An 18,612-nucleotide genomic window follows, 5' to 3' on the forward strand; every position below is an offset into this window, starting at 1 on the left:
GACCGATCCTTGCTATTGAAGCTCTAAATTGCAGTCAGATGATAAATACGACTCAAGAACCAGCACCCCCAGTTCCAAACTTCTGCACCACACCAACATGACAGCTTAAGCGTACGCTGGGCCTTTACAAACGACAGAGTTTGATGGAATCTTGTTTCGAATCCAAGTTTTGATTAGACCAATGTGGAATGTCCAAGCAGAATAAGTAAAGGTTTATTTTTTATTTACTTATTTTTGCTTCCTGATTATCTGTAAATACGATTAATTGATTTTGATAATTATTTCTTTGGCATAATTACAAAGCATTATGGCAATTATGATTTATAGACATACAAAAATCAGTATTGGAATCATTCTTCACAAAAAAATATCATTTTAAAATAAATTCTTATTAAATAAGGCAACTCAAAATTTTAAAATAAGCACTTTTAAATTAAAAGAAAATTATTACAGGAATTATTATTATTATACCAATGTAGAAACGGTTTTTAATTTAAAGATAATATATTTCTTGATGAAATAAATTAAACGATGGGATAGCAAATATTTTTTTTAACAAAAATCAGAAAATTAAATGGAGTGCAACAATCATACAAAGTAATTTTCTAAGAGTTGGGTTAGATTTTTTTTTTCTGACTGAGGAATTTTAAAAATTCTTTTATTTTATAAGAAAAAAAACAATGCTGAGAATTTACAAGTATCGAAATAAAATTAGCTAGTCACTTTCAAAGACTGACTGTTCTTACAGCAGGTTAATAATATTAATTTAGTCATGTCAGCCAACTTTGATGAATTATATCTTATCGCAACAAAAGAAAGTATTATTAATTATATTTGCGCAATAAACTTGGAACATTTTAATTATTTACCTATGCTTACAAAGTGGTAAGAAAAAGTTGGCGAAATCGGACCATTTGTAGAAGCTAGGGAGGGGGTATGGGGAGAGACAAGCGACCATTCATGATGTATCAAGGGCTTATGAACTTTCATAAAAAAATGAAAACTGATAAAATTGGAATAGTGGCTAGGGCTAGAGTCTCACCTTTGCTTTGCAATTATTTTAATTACACAGATGTCATCATTAAACAATTAAATGCCACAAAACAAAAGTCAAAAACTGATACTAAAAATTTTCATACATTTAGAGAACATACATAAATTTTAATAAATTACAAATTAAATATTTATATTCTGAAACTCTTTCACATGGTTATTACAAGAAAAATAATATTAAATGTATATAAGTGACATTACGTTTTTCGAATTAATATGAAATATGTCAAAAACGTAATGAATATTTATAAATTGCAATAAATATATTGCAAATAAATGTCATTATTTCTCAGAAACGAGTACAATAATCACAAATTAGTAGTAGGTTATAAGAGTTATTCTTTCCAGCTTGCCATACAGAATCGACAGACGAATCTGAAATCAGTTGTTCCAGAATTAACTTTCTGACGACAGTTTGTAGGAATCGCAATTTGTCTTATTGTAGGTCGTGATTATTTGACTAGTCGTCGCTTCTGTATGACCATTCGCTCTACTAGTTTTCTTATTATACCATGATGTAATAACGAATAGAGAATCTACATTCAAAAGTGTGAGGCTTTTTGTAAAATTTTCATAATATTTTCACTGAGAAAGTAGATTTAGGATATGATCATTACTTTTCGTAAATATTGAATTAAATTCCATAAGTTTGTTCCTTATATTTTCCTATCTCTTCCGTTTTTCATTTTCTCTGTCAAATAATAATCTCAACTTACCTTATTGATCAATAAGAAAAGAATAGCAGCATCCTACTGTTTAGAATATTTCATAAAAGTTATATTAAGTCTTCTAAAACGTAATAATTTTATTCCACTGACCAACTCTCTGACGTATATATTTTACATTTTATGAAAATTATTACTTTTTTACATTTTATAGCCGTCTAGACTGTAGTTTTCTTTTTCATGAACATTTGCTTTTTTTCTTCAACGTGCGTAAGTAGTAATATTTACTTTAAATCGACAAGAAAATATTTTATAATACATACAAATCCAGCTTACAAAACCCGGTATTTCTATCATATTCCTGGCATTCACATAAAAAAAAAGAAGAACATGCAAATATTTGAAATTTTGGGGAGAAATGCAGTACTTACCAACTTTATTTTCAGTTTAATCGGTGACTAAATTTTAAGTACCCAAATAAAATACATTTTATTTATGTAATATTAATTGGCGGGAAAAGAAAAAAAAACAAAGACTTAAGAATTTCAAAATTCCTTGGCGAAAACAAAATCAAGGAATATTTAAATACTAAACATCAAATTACAGTGTTTTTTTTTTTTTTTTTTTTTTTTTTTGCAAAGCTGTAATCTGCAATGGGCGAAACAAACAAAAGTTTATTTTACTATTCCGCAAATTCTTTTACAAAGAGCTTAATCATAGTCAGTGGCAATTGAAATTACCAGCACGACCAACATTATTTGGCACATCATTAGTAAAAATTCCATAATACGACCTTTATTTAAAACTCATTGATATATTTAGACATTAGTTTTACATACTAATAATCAGTATTTTATGTCATAAAATAATAAATTAATATGAGAATTGATTAATTTCCTGCAATTATTTCAACAAACTTCCGAGGGGAATTTTAAAAGTGGCAGTCATATAATTGCATCTAATACAACTATGGTATTAGTTTGAAATGTTAAGAGTTCATTCGATGTAGTCAACAGCGTTGTATGTAATTTGTTTCCAGTTATACATTAGTCTTAAAATACTTGAAGTATCAATTCTAATGACGATCAGGACGGAACGGTCTTTCGCTTAGAGAATCTTTGGAAGCGTTCAAAACCAACCTGTGACTGATTTGTTTGCTTAGTAGGACTGGGAATGACTCTACGAAGATTTAAATCCCAGTAAAAATGATGTGACTACAGAAAGAACCACTCCATGGCATTCACTACTAAAGAGTATAAGAGAATCTTAAAACGATAAGCCACTCCTTCCGTAGAACTGGCATTGCTTCACGTATTCTAGAAATGCTTAATCGTTTTTTATTGCCATTTCTTGAATTATGCTTTTGATAAATTAATATTTAATCAACTTTCCCCAGTTTCATCTATTAAATAATCTCGGAAAATTTGAACCTTAAAATACAAAGGATTTTAACCCTTTCAATTCAATACCAGCGTGGACGAATGCTTCAATGCATAAAATTTAAATAAATGTTGTTTAATAATTTGGTTATTAAAGGTTAAAAAAACTTTTAATTTTTGTGTCTTCCATTGACTAATTTGTCGACACACAAAAACACTGTAAGCTCATATCTGTTTCAGTCTAAATTTCAAAAAATAGTAAACACCGGCACTGCAAATGAATTTTATATATAGTTTGAACTACGAATTCAAAAAAATATATTTACCTCATTTCAAATAAGAAATTTAAAAAAAGTCATGAATGAGATAAATTTCTACCTACAAAAATTCTGGAGAATTGTAACCTCAAAAATAGCTCAAGTTTGGGTTATATAAATAATTGGTATTCAACATAAATTCCTGTATAAAACTATACTTGAAGATGGACAAATACCATTTCGCAAACATAATATTCCTATTTTGTACTATTTTGGAAATTAAAATAAAATTATCGAAATTTTGCACTATTTGTAGACTATATTTAGGTACCATTACTGCTACAATGAGGAGATTATAAACAAAGCGTCATTGATATTTTAAAAAACGAATAAGAGTTAGAAAAATCAAAATAATTAAAAAAAAAACTTATTACATGATGCATGCATTTTATAATGGATAAAATAATTTTTTTATGGCTATATTAAATTTTTGGGTCTCTTTTTCTTTCTTACCAAAAACAATCAATTACTTTTATGTACATAAATCAGGATTTTGGATTCATTGGGCCAGTTTTATGAAGGTACCCATCTTCGTAAACTATGAATTTAACTATAAACTACTCTTCAGTAAATTTTAGTACAGCATGAAATACTTAAAATTAAATACCACAGAAATTTGACATTCTTAAATAGGAATTAAATAAAAGTAACTTATAATTTCAGACAGCAGTAAAAATGCTTACGGATATATAATTTGTTTGTCAAAAATCAACATAAATACAGGGTTGTCACTCAAATTTGGAAGAAAAAAAATGCAGCATAAGAGGGAGTGCGCGAATGGCACTCGCGAGCTAGTTACAATAAAATAATAAAAACGTCCTAGTCTTTATCAGTGTAAAAAACAATTCAACATTACCTGAAATAATAATATATTAAATAAATATTCATATTTATATACAAAAAAATTTTTTTTTATTACCGACTAGAATTTTGCAAGACAGAAGTTGAAACAAAATATCGATTACTTGCCTCATGCTCTGTAATATAAAATCATGCAAAATTAAGGGCACGGGAGAAATAGAGCCACAAAATAACTTTCTTGTTATCATGATACAAAACACTTAATAATTATTTAAGAAAAAAATATTATAAAGTCTATTTTTTGCTAATTCATACATTTGAGCATCAATTCCTGCAACTTCTGCAAATTTTTCAGTCGTCAATTTCATTTTTTCTTTTGTAACAATTTAATTTGCATTTTTATTTATTCCTTTTTTTTTTATTTTGCGTTAATTGGATTTTTTTTTTTCTTTCTTCCCCCTGAACTTTTTTATTTCTGCTTTTCTAACGTTTCATAATAACTCATATGTTCTAATTTTACAAACTGTAGTCAATCTTTTGAGATTGGAACATTTGACATTTCTATAGATGTTTTTTTGACATCACACACCATCATAAAACATTTAAAGAATCTTCTTTTAGTGTTTCCACAAGCATATCTTTGTTGATACTAAACCCACTATTCATAGTCGTATTTTCATGCGACAACAAAAGAATTATTTTTAGAATTTTCCAAAAATCTGAAAATTCTTTGGATCTCAATACATCAGAACAGAAATCCTCATTCTTCATTAAATGAATTAAGCTGTTCTTTGTATTAAATTTTTAGTTTCTTCAGGAGAATTTTAAATTGGATCTTTGCACGTAATACAAAAGAAAGTATTAATTAGGAATAAAGAAGCAAATCAACCATTCGCTTTCCACGAAATACAACTTTATTTTTCAGTAAACGTAGATTTTAAACACGATCGGCTTTTAAAATAGCAAAATTTTTGGCAAAGCATTAAAATACTTTTTTGTAGCATTCTTCCTGAATAGAAAAAAAAAAAAAAAAAAAAAATCTGCTAAAAAGTGTCTTTGTTTTCAGTAGCTTCACACAGATTTCAATTTCAATAGTTCCACTAGTATTCAAGTAGCTGTAATCCTTATTTCAATATAGTTATTTTTCCTCAGTCTTGGAAATTGGACTGATTTTTGCAGAAAAAAAGGGGTGAGATTCAGCGAAAGGTGGTGTTTAGGTAATAGAGTAAAGGCGACAATCTTTTTTTCCTGCAATGTTTAAAAAAAAATTTTTAATTGGCATTTTTCAGGTGAAAAAAATAACCATTATGAAATTTGAAATTCTCGGTACTTTCCCGGTTTTTAAGGAAAATTTCAAAATTAGCTGCATTTTTCCAATTTTAAAGGTTATTTTTAAATTCCCAGTGTTTTCACGATTCTCCAGCGTCATGCTAATCCTGATATATCACCAGAGATTCACAATGTGTAATATATAAGGCGTTTCATAAATTTATTACTAATTTTAAAATTCATAAAATGGGAAGAAATTGATATCTTTGAATTCGACTAGTCACAATTATTCTCTGAAAGGGGGAATTTCTTTTTTAATTTAGCAAAGAAAAAAATTTAAGTATTTGTTTTTAGTGGAGGCTGTAAGTCAGAAAATTACTATATTTATTTACACACAGTCGAATGTTTAAAAGCATATCAGAGTTCTAGAATACTTGTTTGATGTATCAGCCATTACCAAAAATGACAGTTTGCAAAAAAGTGGCAATACTGTTCATTGTAGTTATACCCAGGTGAATACAAATATAATGTCGATGGCGTCGTTTAACTGTACTAAAGAAGATGGGCTATACCTGTACACCCGTTACTTAAAGTAACCTCAAAGCCAAGAGTAATCGAGTAAAGTTCTGTTAGCGAAGGTACCATGCATCAGTACAGTATTGGTCAATTAATCGTTCTTCAATAAAGGCTCTTCTCAGAAACGTCTTCACGCCTATTGAGATGCGAGGAGGTGTCTAGTTTTGCATGAATGTCACTATATCAAGGATATAATGTTCAAATAACCGTAGTAACACTCTCTCCAGTAGCATCTCCAATTAATATGTACCTTTAATTAAACACATCTTAAAACTTCTTTCTGCACAAAAAGTTAATTAACACAATTAAAGCTTGTGTCTTCAAACAAAAAACAGCTCACAATAAAGGACGCATGAAACCACAACACCACGAGATGAATACAGGAGTTTCGCAGTTTAGTCATGTTGGTTCTCTTTAAGAGATACTAGTGATTAATGTAGACTACCCCATGCAAAAAAAAGGCATCACCTGCTCGTAAAATACTGCGCAGTCATTGTGGAGCTTCGTCGATTTTCCATAAAGAACAATTTGCGAATTCCTCCTGCCTAATTGGGCCATTTGGTAAAAATATGCGAATTGGTTAATATTTGCACGGGAACAGTTTAATCACACAATGAAGGATAAGAATGCTGATATCTTCGGTATACCAGCTACTCATGGGCCACTTACTGATCTCGTTGATTCCTCTCCTAGAGAATCCATTTGTGAAGTCACAGAAGAAGTACAGACTTCTGATGGTGCAATTTGTATCAAAGAAGCAATCAAGCAAAAATGCTTGAACCTAAAGAATTTTTTCTGTTTCGCGGAGTCCTAAACCTCGGAAATCTTCTGATGAGGTAAAACAAATTCATAAACAATGCTTTATCTATAGATGTCACTAACACAACAAAAATCTTATTTGAGGGTAAATAATAGGAATAATCAAAAATGGGATGTTAATCCTACACCCACAATTTTCTTAAACTCCCGATTTGCATCTTTCCAGCGGTTTCTTGTGCGCAGCGCCATCTATTGACAAACATTTCAATAACTTATTTCTCCTTTTAAATAATCCCCCTTAGTAAGAATTTTGTTACACATTTAAATATACCACTTCCTTCAAATTTTATGAATTTTTATAAATTTACGGGAGTGGCTGTATTTTTTTATTAACTTATTTAATATAAGAGAATAAGCATTCCTTCAAATGATTTTTTTAAAGAATGAAATTCAAAAAAAGTGAAAATGCATTCACTGTTAATAATATTCAATATAATCAGCCCATGAAATTAAAATATGAAAATACATCGGATAAAAATATTTCAATAATAATGTACTTCCTTAATTGAAAAAGATAAAATATATACAAAATGGATAGTACATTGCAAATGGATAGTGCGTTGATTTTTTGGCAGATTTTCTTAAATTTAAACGTTTAAAGTATACTCATGAAATCGTACTACTACTACATACTGATAGTAAATATAATCGTACTGAATACCACATAAAGCAACTGGAGGTAATATTTAAATCAAAATATGAGAAAACATTTATATTTAGATAAAATTCTTTTAAGTTCAAAGGAAAAGAAAATGAAAGAAAGCTTCAAAAAGAAAAGGATGGTATACCACTTTATTCATTCTGCACAAAACAAACAAGAGAGAATTCAAAAAATTTAATTAAAACTGAAAGATAATATAAACCCCTAACAACACAATATAAAAAAGTAAAAGTACATTTAGGGATACGCATTGAGATTGATTGTATATTATTGCATTCTTACCGACGAGAAATGCAACAAAGTAAAGTAATTCGGTTCACATAAAACAGATCAAAATTTCTTTGATTTATGCATACCTCATTGGTAATATCACCAATGCTGAACTGCCAAATACAAGAAATCCCACAAAAGTATATAGACTGAGCACAAAGTTTGCCCCTAATTCTAAACATTTATTACAAAATAATTGCTGAATACAATAATGTAATTTTAATGGTATCGTTGGAAAGTTCGCTTTTAACAGTGCGTACGCGTATGCGCAAAAGCGTCCCTTCTACATTAAGAGTGTGTCGGAGGTAAATTTTTCAAAGTGCGTTTCCATATTATTACGGACGCAATCCTCCTGATATAAAGGCAAATATGCGATGGTATATAAAAGGCGATCTTGCTATTACTCCTCTTGATTTTGTGGGGAGCGGATGGGCTATATAAAAAACAGTCTATGCTACACTAGTTTTCTAACATTGAAGAACTGAAAGATAAAATTAAAAAAAAAAAAATGCTGTGTGTAACAGTACAGACAGCATGTCAAAGAATACTTGACAAGAATTAGAGTATCGCTCTAACATTTTCTGAGCCGCTATGACGCACAAGTTGAAATCTACTGAATTAAATTTTCTTATTAAAGAATTTTAGAGCAGCCCTTATAATGCATCCAAACAAACATATAACTAAAAAAAATAATTTTCGCACAATATATTCTAATATTCTGGTCGAGACTTTGTGCTCACTCTAAATATTACAGATTGGAAACTTTTAACATATGGAAAAGTAACATAAGCCAGAAAGAAAAAAATGACCCAAACTTGCTTCAACAAAAATTCAAAATCACTTAAATTCAGTCTACTATCTACCAAAATATATTCCATTGATGTTTCTCTATTTCATATAATATCAAACAACATTAAGAAAATTAGAATCAACATCAAGAAATCAAACATAAAAAAAAAAACAAATCTTCTTAATGAAGACTTATTGTGAATCTGGGGAAAGAATATATAAAGCAGTTTCAGCGAAAATATAATCATAAAAGGTTATTTAAATTTATTCAATTTCAAACATTTGATAAAGTTCAACAGAAATTTACATGTCAACGCCAAATCTAAAGGCCAAGATTCTACACCATTTTCATCTGCATCCTAAATGGCAAGAAGGTTATTTAACAATTATTTTAATTTTGATGAGCAAATAAAAGATTTATTTGCATATAAATCAATATTAACATCGCATTTAATCATGTTCTTTAATATGCAGACCAGGTATATCATAAAATATTATGGTGAATGTCAGAAAATTTCGGTGATGCATTTAATCAAAAAAATTAAGTTTCAATTTACCATTTAATAATTAAAAATGAAAAGTTTACTAATAGCGTTATTCAAAAAGAAAGAGAAGATTTAAAATATTTATTTCTAATGAAGGACAATAGCGATGCCCATAATACAATAGTGGATTGCAGAAAGTTGGCAGCTTCATTTTTTGCATTCAGATAATTCTGATTTAAACGGGTCGTCGTTCATTTAATAGAAAACGACAACGCCTTAGAAAAAAAATTATGTACTATTCTATGCACAAAGAAATCCATTACTGCACTGAAACATGCATTTCGTTGCAATTTCTGTAAAGAGATTTACAGTTGGTATTTAAAAAAAAAAAAAATCGTAAAAGATGGATGCATATGCAAAGAAAAAAGCAGCTTAAATACTCATGCCTGCTACTCTTCAAGATCTACAACACTGAATTGTCACAGCAATGGATTCAATAAACAAAGACCAGATACTTCAAGAATAGCAGGAAAAGGACTTCCGATAAAGCTTTTGTAACATACAAATAGAGCACATGCTGAATGCATATAATAAAACTCTGAATTTTCTTCTATCCTATGATATATCGTATATATTTCTATCTATAGTTGTTCCTGAGAAATAAATGCTTTAAATCTGCTCCTTCTTTTTGGATAAAACCAAATGGTTTCAAACAGATGTTGCTGATGTGCAGCAAGTGCTAATTTGGTAATGTAACAATGTACTGAATGTTCAGCTTCTATTCAGGTTCTTTATGAATAGGAAAAAGCTGAAGAAGGAATGAAGTTCAAAAACATAAATTATAATAAAACACTAAGTTATAGAAATATGGAAATACACATGAGAATTCATTTACAGTTAGGAATCATACAAGAAACTTTTCCTACAAATATTCCATATACAACTGTAGGACAAAAACAATTAAGTAAAACAGACAAATACAACAAGTCTGAAAAACCTGTTGGAATGTATTAAGTAACAGATATAGTTAAACTATTTTCGAATATTAAAAAACATCTATGCAGAATTCAAAACAACCTCCAGACATGCATCATGAAAGTTATGAAACTTGATAAATTATAATGAGTTTGGCAATATATATATATATATATATTATAGAAACAAATATAGCAATACAATCAATTTCCAAGTAATTATAACAACTGATGAAATGCAAAATATAAAAAAATCACAGTATGGCACAAAATTGTGAAAAATACGTTTCAAACACAAATAAATAAACAAACAAAAATAAGTGAAAATACTCCAAACTACGCAGAAAATATAAGAAATTTGTTCTTCTTAAACATATTTGTTATTAATCCTTGAATATACATAAATATCACAATTTTACTATTTAGAACTAATATTTTATTTCTCGTATTAAAAATAAAGCACTGACAATTAAATGCATTTCATAAAAAAATTTTGAAGTCAATTTTTAGCAGACAACAAAATAAAGAAAAAAAATTAAAGGTGCAATAATTGAATTCAAATTTAAGAAATATATATTAATTAAAAGAGTAACTTCATATTTTAATAAAGTTGTACATCACATAATTATGTAGCAAAATATATTTCCAGCATAACGGGAAAAACTCCATTTTAAAAAAGATCAACTAATAAACAAAAGTGACTATTAAACAGCAAACTGAGGAAATTTCATTTGATGAATCATGAACAACAATATTTATGCATACATACAGAAGAAAGGAATTATTTCAATAAAAATCTACTATAATGTGATTTTGATAAGCTTTTAATTTATGGTGAAGGTTTTATAATTTATAGTAATAAACACGAATTTTAAAAAGTTAAATTACTTCGTGCATTTTATGTCCAAATGAAAGGATTTTACATAAAAAATATACTAATGTAAATCATATAATCAATAATAAGTTTAGAAAACAGACAACAGAAAAATAAAACATTCCAAAATACAAGCAGAAATTTTACAAATATAACTTCTTTTGCCTGTATGATTTTGTTAGAATTCATATTTCATTTCAAAGCTGCTTTTAATAAAAAAAGAAATCAACAAAAAATTTAAACAGCATGGGGAAGAAGAAATCCACTATATTATAAACAGATACAAATTACAATTAACATATACAAAATTACACAAAATCAAAAGACATTAAAATATCTGAAATTCTGTAAATAATATATGCCATAAAAAATTCTTCTTTCATTCATTCATACTCACAGTGTAATATAAAGAAACATTTATTACATTTTTCCAGAGGTGTCACAGAAGTTCTTACCAAACTTTCAACTAAAATTTTGCAATAAATATCTAAAAGCAGAAATAATCTACAATTTATCAATACAAAAATAAATAACTTCAAGTAAAAATTTCATAATATTTTGCAACAAAGACTAGGTTGTTTAATTTTACCATAACATGCTACATATAAACATATAATTTTTAAAAATTAACATCAAAATATTTTAATCCATTGATTTTCCTCAATTTCAAACATTTTTCTTCAATTTTTGACATAAAACGAATGACTTTAAAATTTTCTGAATTTGGCTAGTAAAATGCTTCTTGTATAAGCCAATGATAGAAGAAGAAAAAATTATATTCATAACTGGAGAAAGTAATGTGGCAGAAGAATACCACAAGACATAATTCCATTCAACACGTCAAAATTCCAGATAAAGACTCGTGACTTACTTTGAAGCAATCATTTTAATAGATGCTCAAAACTGACATTTTGATTTAATAGAGAAAGATAGATCTTCTAAATCAACAACTTGATAATACAGGATTAATAATCACTTCTAGAGATTACTACAGTAATTTAGAAATGACAAACATCTACTGAGTGTTATCGAAGTTCCAGTCAACTTATCAAAAATAGTAACGCAAATTAAATTTATCAGTATAAGATGAAGTTAAAGAAAACGTCTGCCTATTTCTTAAAATCAAAGATTAAAAAAGACGATTGTTCCATCATTTGATCTTTAATGAATTTCTATGAATAAAAGAAATCCTTCTTGTTTTCAACAGAAGACCAATAAAATGTTTACTTTCACCTAGAGAAGTTCTCATGAACCTTTAACAAAGATGCGCAACTGTATAAAGAACTTTCGGAGACAGAATAAAAATCAAATAAGTAGTTAACTTCAAGAAATTAACAGATGACAGAACATATTAAAGCAAAGCAAATAATTAAACCATATTTCCTAGTTTAAACCCAGTAAGATTTACTAAAAAAGCTTAATTTGCTCTCATATGATTTTTAATAACATATTAAAACATATGTGATTTTTTTCTCTTGTAATTTTTAATTATTTTGAAAAACTATAAATACTGAATGCTGAAAAACACTTAAAGTGGTAGCAAATTTTCTAAAATAAATGCTTGCTAAAAATTGTTCAAAAATAAACCACTTATCAAGACAAAAAAAAAATTAAAAAGACAAGCGTTTTTTAACCAAAAAAGTACAATAAATGCATGAATGATGCAGACAATTACATTCATAAGAATGCCAAAAGAAATATCTTTATACAGATAGACACCTTTTCACTTGATTGATCACAATAATACGATGCATCAAATATTTTTCAAACTCCATTGTAATAAATAATCTTAAATATATCAACAGTAAATAATATATATATATATTTTTTAATTTGGAATGAGAGTAGTTGTGAAAAATTTTGTTACAGAGGTAAATATTAAATACAATAAATAATTATAAAATAATCTTAAACACAACTAATTCATAAAAAATGTATAGAAAATCTTAATAAATTACTTAAGTTGATTTTAAAGTTTAAAAAAAAAGTACAAATGTCATAAAAAAAATTTAATAAAACAAGATAACTTTTATATAAAATATATTAAGTTGAAACTAAGCAAATAAATACAAAAAGAAATCAAAATTTTCTAGCATTCTCCACTTTCCGTCATACCAAAGTGTTTTGTATTCTATTTTTAAAAAAGCCTCTTTCAAAACAGCAATTAATAAGAATTTGTTATTTTCCACCATTCTTAACTCAGCCCATATACAGATTTTATACTAATTACTCTATCACAAATTAGGTCTAGAAATTTTTTAAAAAAACGTACTGGATGCAACCTAATGACCACTGACTGTAAACATAATTCTATAATATTCAGAAATGTTTTGAACAATAAAATAAATCATGCAATTTCCTATGAAAATGACTGAAAGCTGAAAATAGTAAAATACTCAGAACATAATATATTATGATTCATAATAACAGAAAGATTATGATCCCTAGATTTCTTATCGAGAAATAACATATAAATAATATTAAGAAAATACATATTGTCTCGTAAAAATGAGCCTGAACATTATTTTGAGTTTCTCAAATGTATGCTACTTCATTAATTATCTCCGCCTTTAGCAGGTGCTACAACAGTACATTTTTGTTTATAGCTTATCAAAAAATTGCGAATTGTCACCGTTTTAATTTCAGCATTTTTAAAAAGTTTTAATGAATGTAAAAAATTAGTAACTAAAAGTATGAAACCTTAAAATTTTACTCAAATTTACAAACGTACCAAATACACTCAACTTTCAGAAGCCATACTAGTAATAAAGCAGTCATTACTCGCAATAGAAAATGTCATTAATTGAGAAGAAAATAATTTTCCTTCAAGAGCAAAGTAATAAGAGAATATAATGCTCGAATTAAAAATTCAGTAAAATTATTTTATAAGATTAAATATGACCAGACTGTATATTAAACAAACAGGAATTTTTGTTCCACAAAGTTATCAATACAATACTCAAAAAATGTCATATGGGAGCTTATAAATTTGTACCTTTATAAGTCAATAACATGATATTTAAAAAAAAGCACCTTTTGTATAAAATTACAATACATCGTCAAAAGTTTCAAGAAACTATAATATTATTTCGTTTTTGTAGCTCTGTGATAAATCTTTGTGTGGGAGAACAATGGTATTAAGAACAATGACTTCAGGAGGAACTTGTACATTACAACCTACAAAAAGGGGGAAAAAGGTTTGCTTATTATTTCAAAACAAATATGACAAATTGAACTTATAAACTCTAAACTCATAGCGATTCTTCTGAAATGTAAAATCGCCAATATAGCTCATTTGTATTTTAAAACTTCCATTATAAAATCGTCATAATTTTAAAATGTTTTACAAAAATTAACTCCCAAACGCAAATTCCAAGCAATGACTCGGTGAATACTTAAAATATGTCATACGGGTGAATATAAATTTGTACCATATAAATCAATAACATGTTATTTAAAAAAAAGCACCTTTTGTATAAAATCACAATACATCGTCAAAATTTACAAGAAACTATAATATTATTTCGTTTTTGTAGCTCTGTGTTAATTCTTTGTGTGGGAGAACAATGGAATTAAGAATAATGACTTCAGGAGGAACTTGTACATTACTACCTACAAAAAGGGGGAAAAAAGGATTGCTTATTATTTCAAAACAAATATGGCAAATGCAACTTATAAACTCTAAAATCATAACGATTTCTTTTTAAAAGTATAATCACCAATATAACACATTTACATTCTAAAACATATAAAATCATTTTAAAATATTTTACATAAACTAAATCCCAAACGCAAATTCTAAGTGCCCTTGCAAAAACAAAATTCACTATCAAAGCATTAGTGAAAATATATATACATATAATTTTCATCAGTTAAACTTTGCACAATGTGTCATATAGCACTACAAAAAAACAGCATTAACCAGAACTTATTTAAAGTATGTAATCTGTTACAATTACAGAATTCCATATATTAATTTCGATTTTTTATTGAAAGTTTATAAAACTTAAGAGCCAAAACATAAAATGGCACATTATTGCAAAGAAAAAACTTCAAAACTGACATAGAAAATGACTGTTTTGCATAAACAATTCTGAATAATGGAAATCACAGAGAAAAAAATCCAAAAGAAATCATATACTGGTTTATGGCAGACCTTTAAAAAAATCCATAAAAAGCAAATGTTTATTTTTAGTGTATATTTAGAATATATTCTTTAATTAATCCTATAAATGCTCAAATTTAGTTGATATTTTGAGCCAACCAATATTTTACCAGAGAAAAGGCTCTAATGAATTACGTTGTATTCAAACTTCCTCTTATAGTATAACTCATTTTTTAAAGCAGAAAATATTGTGAAGATGGCTTTGAAACCTTCAAATCTACACTCAGGTATCATCCTTCAGGCAACACTTCTGATAAGGCGATGAGCAGCTGTTGAATAAGTAAGCACTTTCTCTGTTAGGTAAAACAGTGGTATTAATTGAAATACCTCAACTTCCATGCTAAGAACTTCCCGGAGATAGGATTGGGCCGGGCCAGGCCAGGTGTTGGCAATTAGACCTCCACACTCAGTTTCAGAATGATGTAGCGATTACAATGTCTAATTCATCAGGAATACTCAAGAAAGGTGAGAGTAGATCATTTAAGATTACACTCAGACATCAAATTTTCTCGTGAAAAGTGAACCACTTTCATAATAAAGAAAACTTTATCAGGTTGATTCAATTTATTTTTCCTGGTCAATGCCAATGACAAACATTCTATACTTTAATATCCGTAACTGATTAATGTGAAGAATTATTTTAGTAGATTGTAAATCAATATCTTGCAAAAAAACAACAGACATCACATACATTAATTTGATATTTATTGAAGAATAAAGAAATCTCTCTAATTATCATAATAATTATCTTGTCGTTTCAAGTTGATCATTTATCAATCTTAAATTATTTGCAGCTGTTTACTACAATAAGCAATTTTCTAAGCCAAATATTTAAAATGCACATTTGGAAACTTATAACGATCGAAGAGAAGAGTAAGTGCAAAACTTATAAAACATTAAAATTCCAAATTCAAAAAAAAAAAAAAAAAACTAGTCAATATCTATTAACCACTAAGTAATTGAATCAATATTGTATGAGCTCTGTTATTTGATAACAATTTCATACAGAGTGAAAAATGCTTTTATTGCTGCTAATATCAAGATCATTTACAAAGCTAAAATAATATGACAAAAAAAAAGGAAAAAATTTAAAATTTTGGAAAATACAGAAAATTTCGAAAAACTGAGTTCAATTTCTATGCATGGAAGAAAGTATATGATACTGTTATATTCCATCTAAATAAGGTTTTTAATATAACTTCGGAAATAAGCAAATGTTCCAAAACAATGGTTTTTAAAAGGATAAATATTTGCTTCAAAAAAAGATGAAAGTAAATAAAACAAATACCAGGTTCAAATGTAAAAGTAGAAAAAATTAAATGTCAACAAAAGGATCAATGTTCGTTATTTCATTCAAAAATAATGTCATAATTTATTTTGTAATACGAGAAATTAGTGAGGAAACATATGCCTTGAAATTTAGAATGCAACATAACGTTTTATTTATCAAGTTTTAATTGCAACATACATGCCTATGAAAAATAAATTCTTACTTAAACGGAATTAACACATGCACCCCGAAATGAAAGTAAATATTTCAACTTTTAAATATAAAATAACAAACAGCAAGACGTTTCAAAAATAAAAATTAAGTATATTTAAGGGGACTGGACTTGGAAATAAACAAAAATGGACACAAACGTGCAATTTTATTTTTATCCTTTCATCACCAAAATATATATTTATATTCAACTAAAAGAGTGTTATAAAATGTCTTGTTCAAAAAAATATCCGAAAGGTTTAAAGGGAAAAAGGTTCATCTTAATGACTTTTCTCAAAATGATATTGTAATTAGATTTAAATATCTTTCAAATATTCCAGGTGTCTTAATTTTTGAAGAAATTAAATTGATAAAGATTTCGGTTAAATATAAATAAATAAAAAGAAAATAGGGTATGCATTTTATGCTTTGAGTTTTTACATAGTTAAAAGTCAATTTTAGTTCAAAAAAACATAAAATTCAAATGAAAATTCAAGAAGTGTGTGCATACAAATATTTCTTAAAAAATAGCATTTGATTGGAATTACAGTATTATAAACAGTTTTGTTCCAAATGCATTTACATTGGGTAATAAGAAAAAAATTAAAAATTAAACCGCCTGGAATATTTTGAAATTTTTAAAATTATATATCTTTTAATTTAAAAATATATTTCATTTCAAAATGTTTCTTTAAGAAATGTGAAGTATTTATATTTTAATACATATGCATAAAAAATTTCATAACCTTAAGTGAATAATACACAAAAATGTCTAATAGAGTCCACCAACCCCTTAAATACTTTGAAAACAGTAATGAAGGAAAAAAAATTGTAATAAATCATTCTTAAAATGCATATAAAAAAAGATAGTTACCAAGAACAGTTATTGAAGGATTTAGATGTCCAGTATTATTGAAGAGAGGAACATTTTCCATTTTAGCAAAGGGTTTATTTGGGTTAGGATCAGATGGTGTTCCTTCTATTCTCGCCCAAGCTCCAATTGTACTGTTCCATCCTACTATGCAATGTAGCACAAGTGTATGATCCTACATGTATAAAGATTATTTTTTTAATAAAAAGTAACAATTCTATTTACGTTTAATAAATAATATAGAAAATATTTTTTACATACATTTTTAAAAATATCAATATTATAAAAGCAAAATGTCAGTAATAAAATGTTATCAGGGTTCACGCTCAAATCTGGGGGGAAAATTCCCTGTGTTTCCTCTGCTTTTTCCCAGTACGTATATTCAAGATACGATGACATGTAAAAATAGCATTTATGTGCTAGTTCTACTGCAATATGATTTTAAGAAAAGGAAAAAGCAAGGAAAGGAAGCAGCAATTTAACATTATTTGAAATAATAGGATATTAAAAGAATTTTGATATTAAGACAAAAAAAACCATTACTCTTTATTTATTATACAGAATATAGCAAGACAAAATTTATATATTAAGGAAGGGAATATTTTATCTTCCTTGTAAGTTACACAAACTGTAAGTCACATAAAATTAAGGACTCAGGTGAAATAAAATACAAAACATTTTTGTTATCAAGTTACGAATCATTCAATGATTACGTAACAAAAAACATTACAAAGCAGGATTACTTTTTTTTTTCCAATGCATGTATCTGGATATCAATTTCTGCTGAGTTTTTAACTATCAGTTTCATGGAGCTAATCCTTAACAAATAAAGTACGACATTTTTGTACGGCCTATATTTTTAGCTGTTTCACTTTCAATTGAACATACGTGAAAATAATTCCGATATATCTTTGAATGCATTAAAGGATGAATGTGACGCAACAAGTTTTAATGTCTATAAAAATTCAGTTTTAAATTATTATTCTTGAATTCGAAATCTATTTATTTTCGGACATCAAAATTGACGTTTCCGGGCTTGATCTTTTCCTTCATTCCTTTAGATACAAAGTCTTATATTAATTTTGACTTTTTTGAACTCGCACGCAATTTTGTTTTCCTTTTTTGGCATAACTAATAAGTGCCTGTTTTCCCATATTACTTAGG

The 18,612-nt window shown here is 27.5% G+C and overlaps 1 protein-coding gene across 3 annotated transcripts in view; it reads right to left on the bottom strand.

Moving 5' to 3' along the window:
* Positions 1–7,654: 7,654 nt before the first annotated feature.
* LOC129958525 (mannose-1-phosphate guanyltransferase alpha-A-like) overlaps positions 7,655–18,612 on the bottom strand; it is a 36,161-nt gene continuing 25,203 nt past the window's right edge. Inside the window, exons 9-11 of one of the 3 annotated variants that reach the window (XM_056071060.1) lie at positions 17,452–17,623; positions 14,401–14,544; positions 14,036–14,109 (exon numbers count right to left, since the gene is read on the bottom strand). In XM_056071060.1, the coding sequence (XP_055927035.1) occupies positions 14,444–14,544; positions 17,452–17,623 (273 nt within the window). In that variant the 3' untranslated portion in view covers positions 14,036–14,109; positions 14,401–14,443. Of the gene's footprint in view, positions 14,545–17,451; positions 17,624–18,612 lie in introns of all 3 variants that reach the window. The other 2 variants (XM_056071058.1, XM_056071059.1) reach the window with 2 other exon arrangements.

Source organism: Argiope bruennichi, chromosome X1 (genome assembly GCF_947563725.1).
Source record: "Argiope bruennichi chromosome X1, qqArgBrue1.1, whole genome shotgun sequence".
NCBI classification, from domain to species: domain Eukaryota; kingdom Metazoa; phylum Arthropoda; class Arachnida; order Araneae; family Araneidae; genus Argiope; species Argiope bruennichi.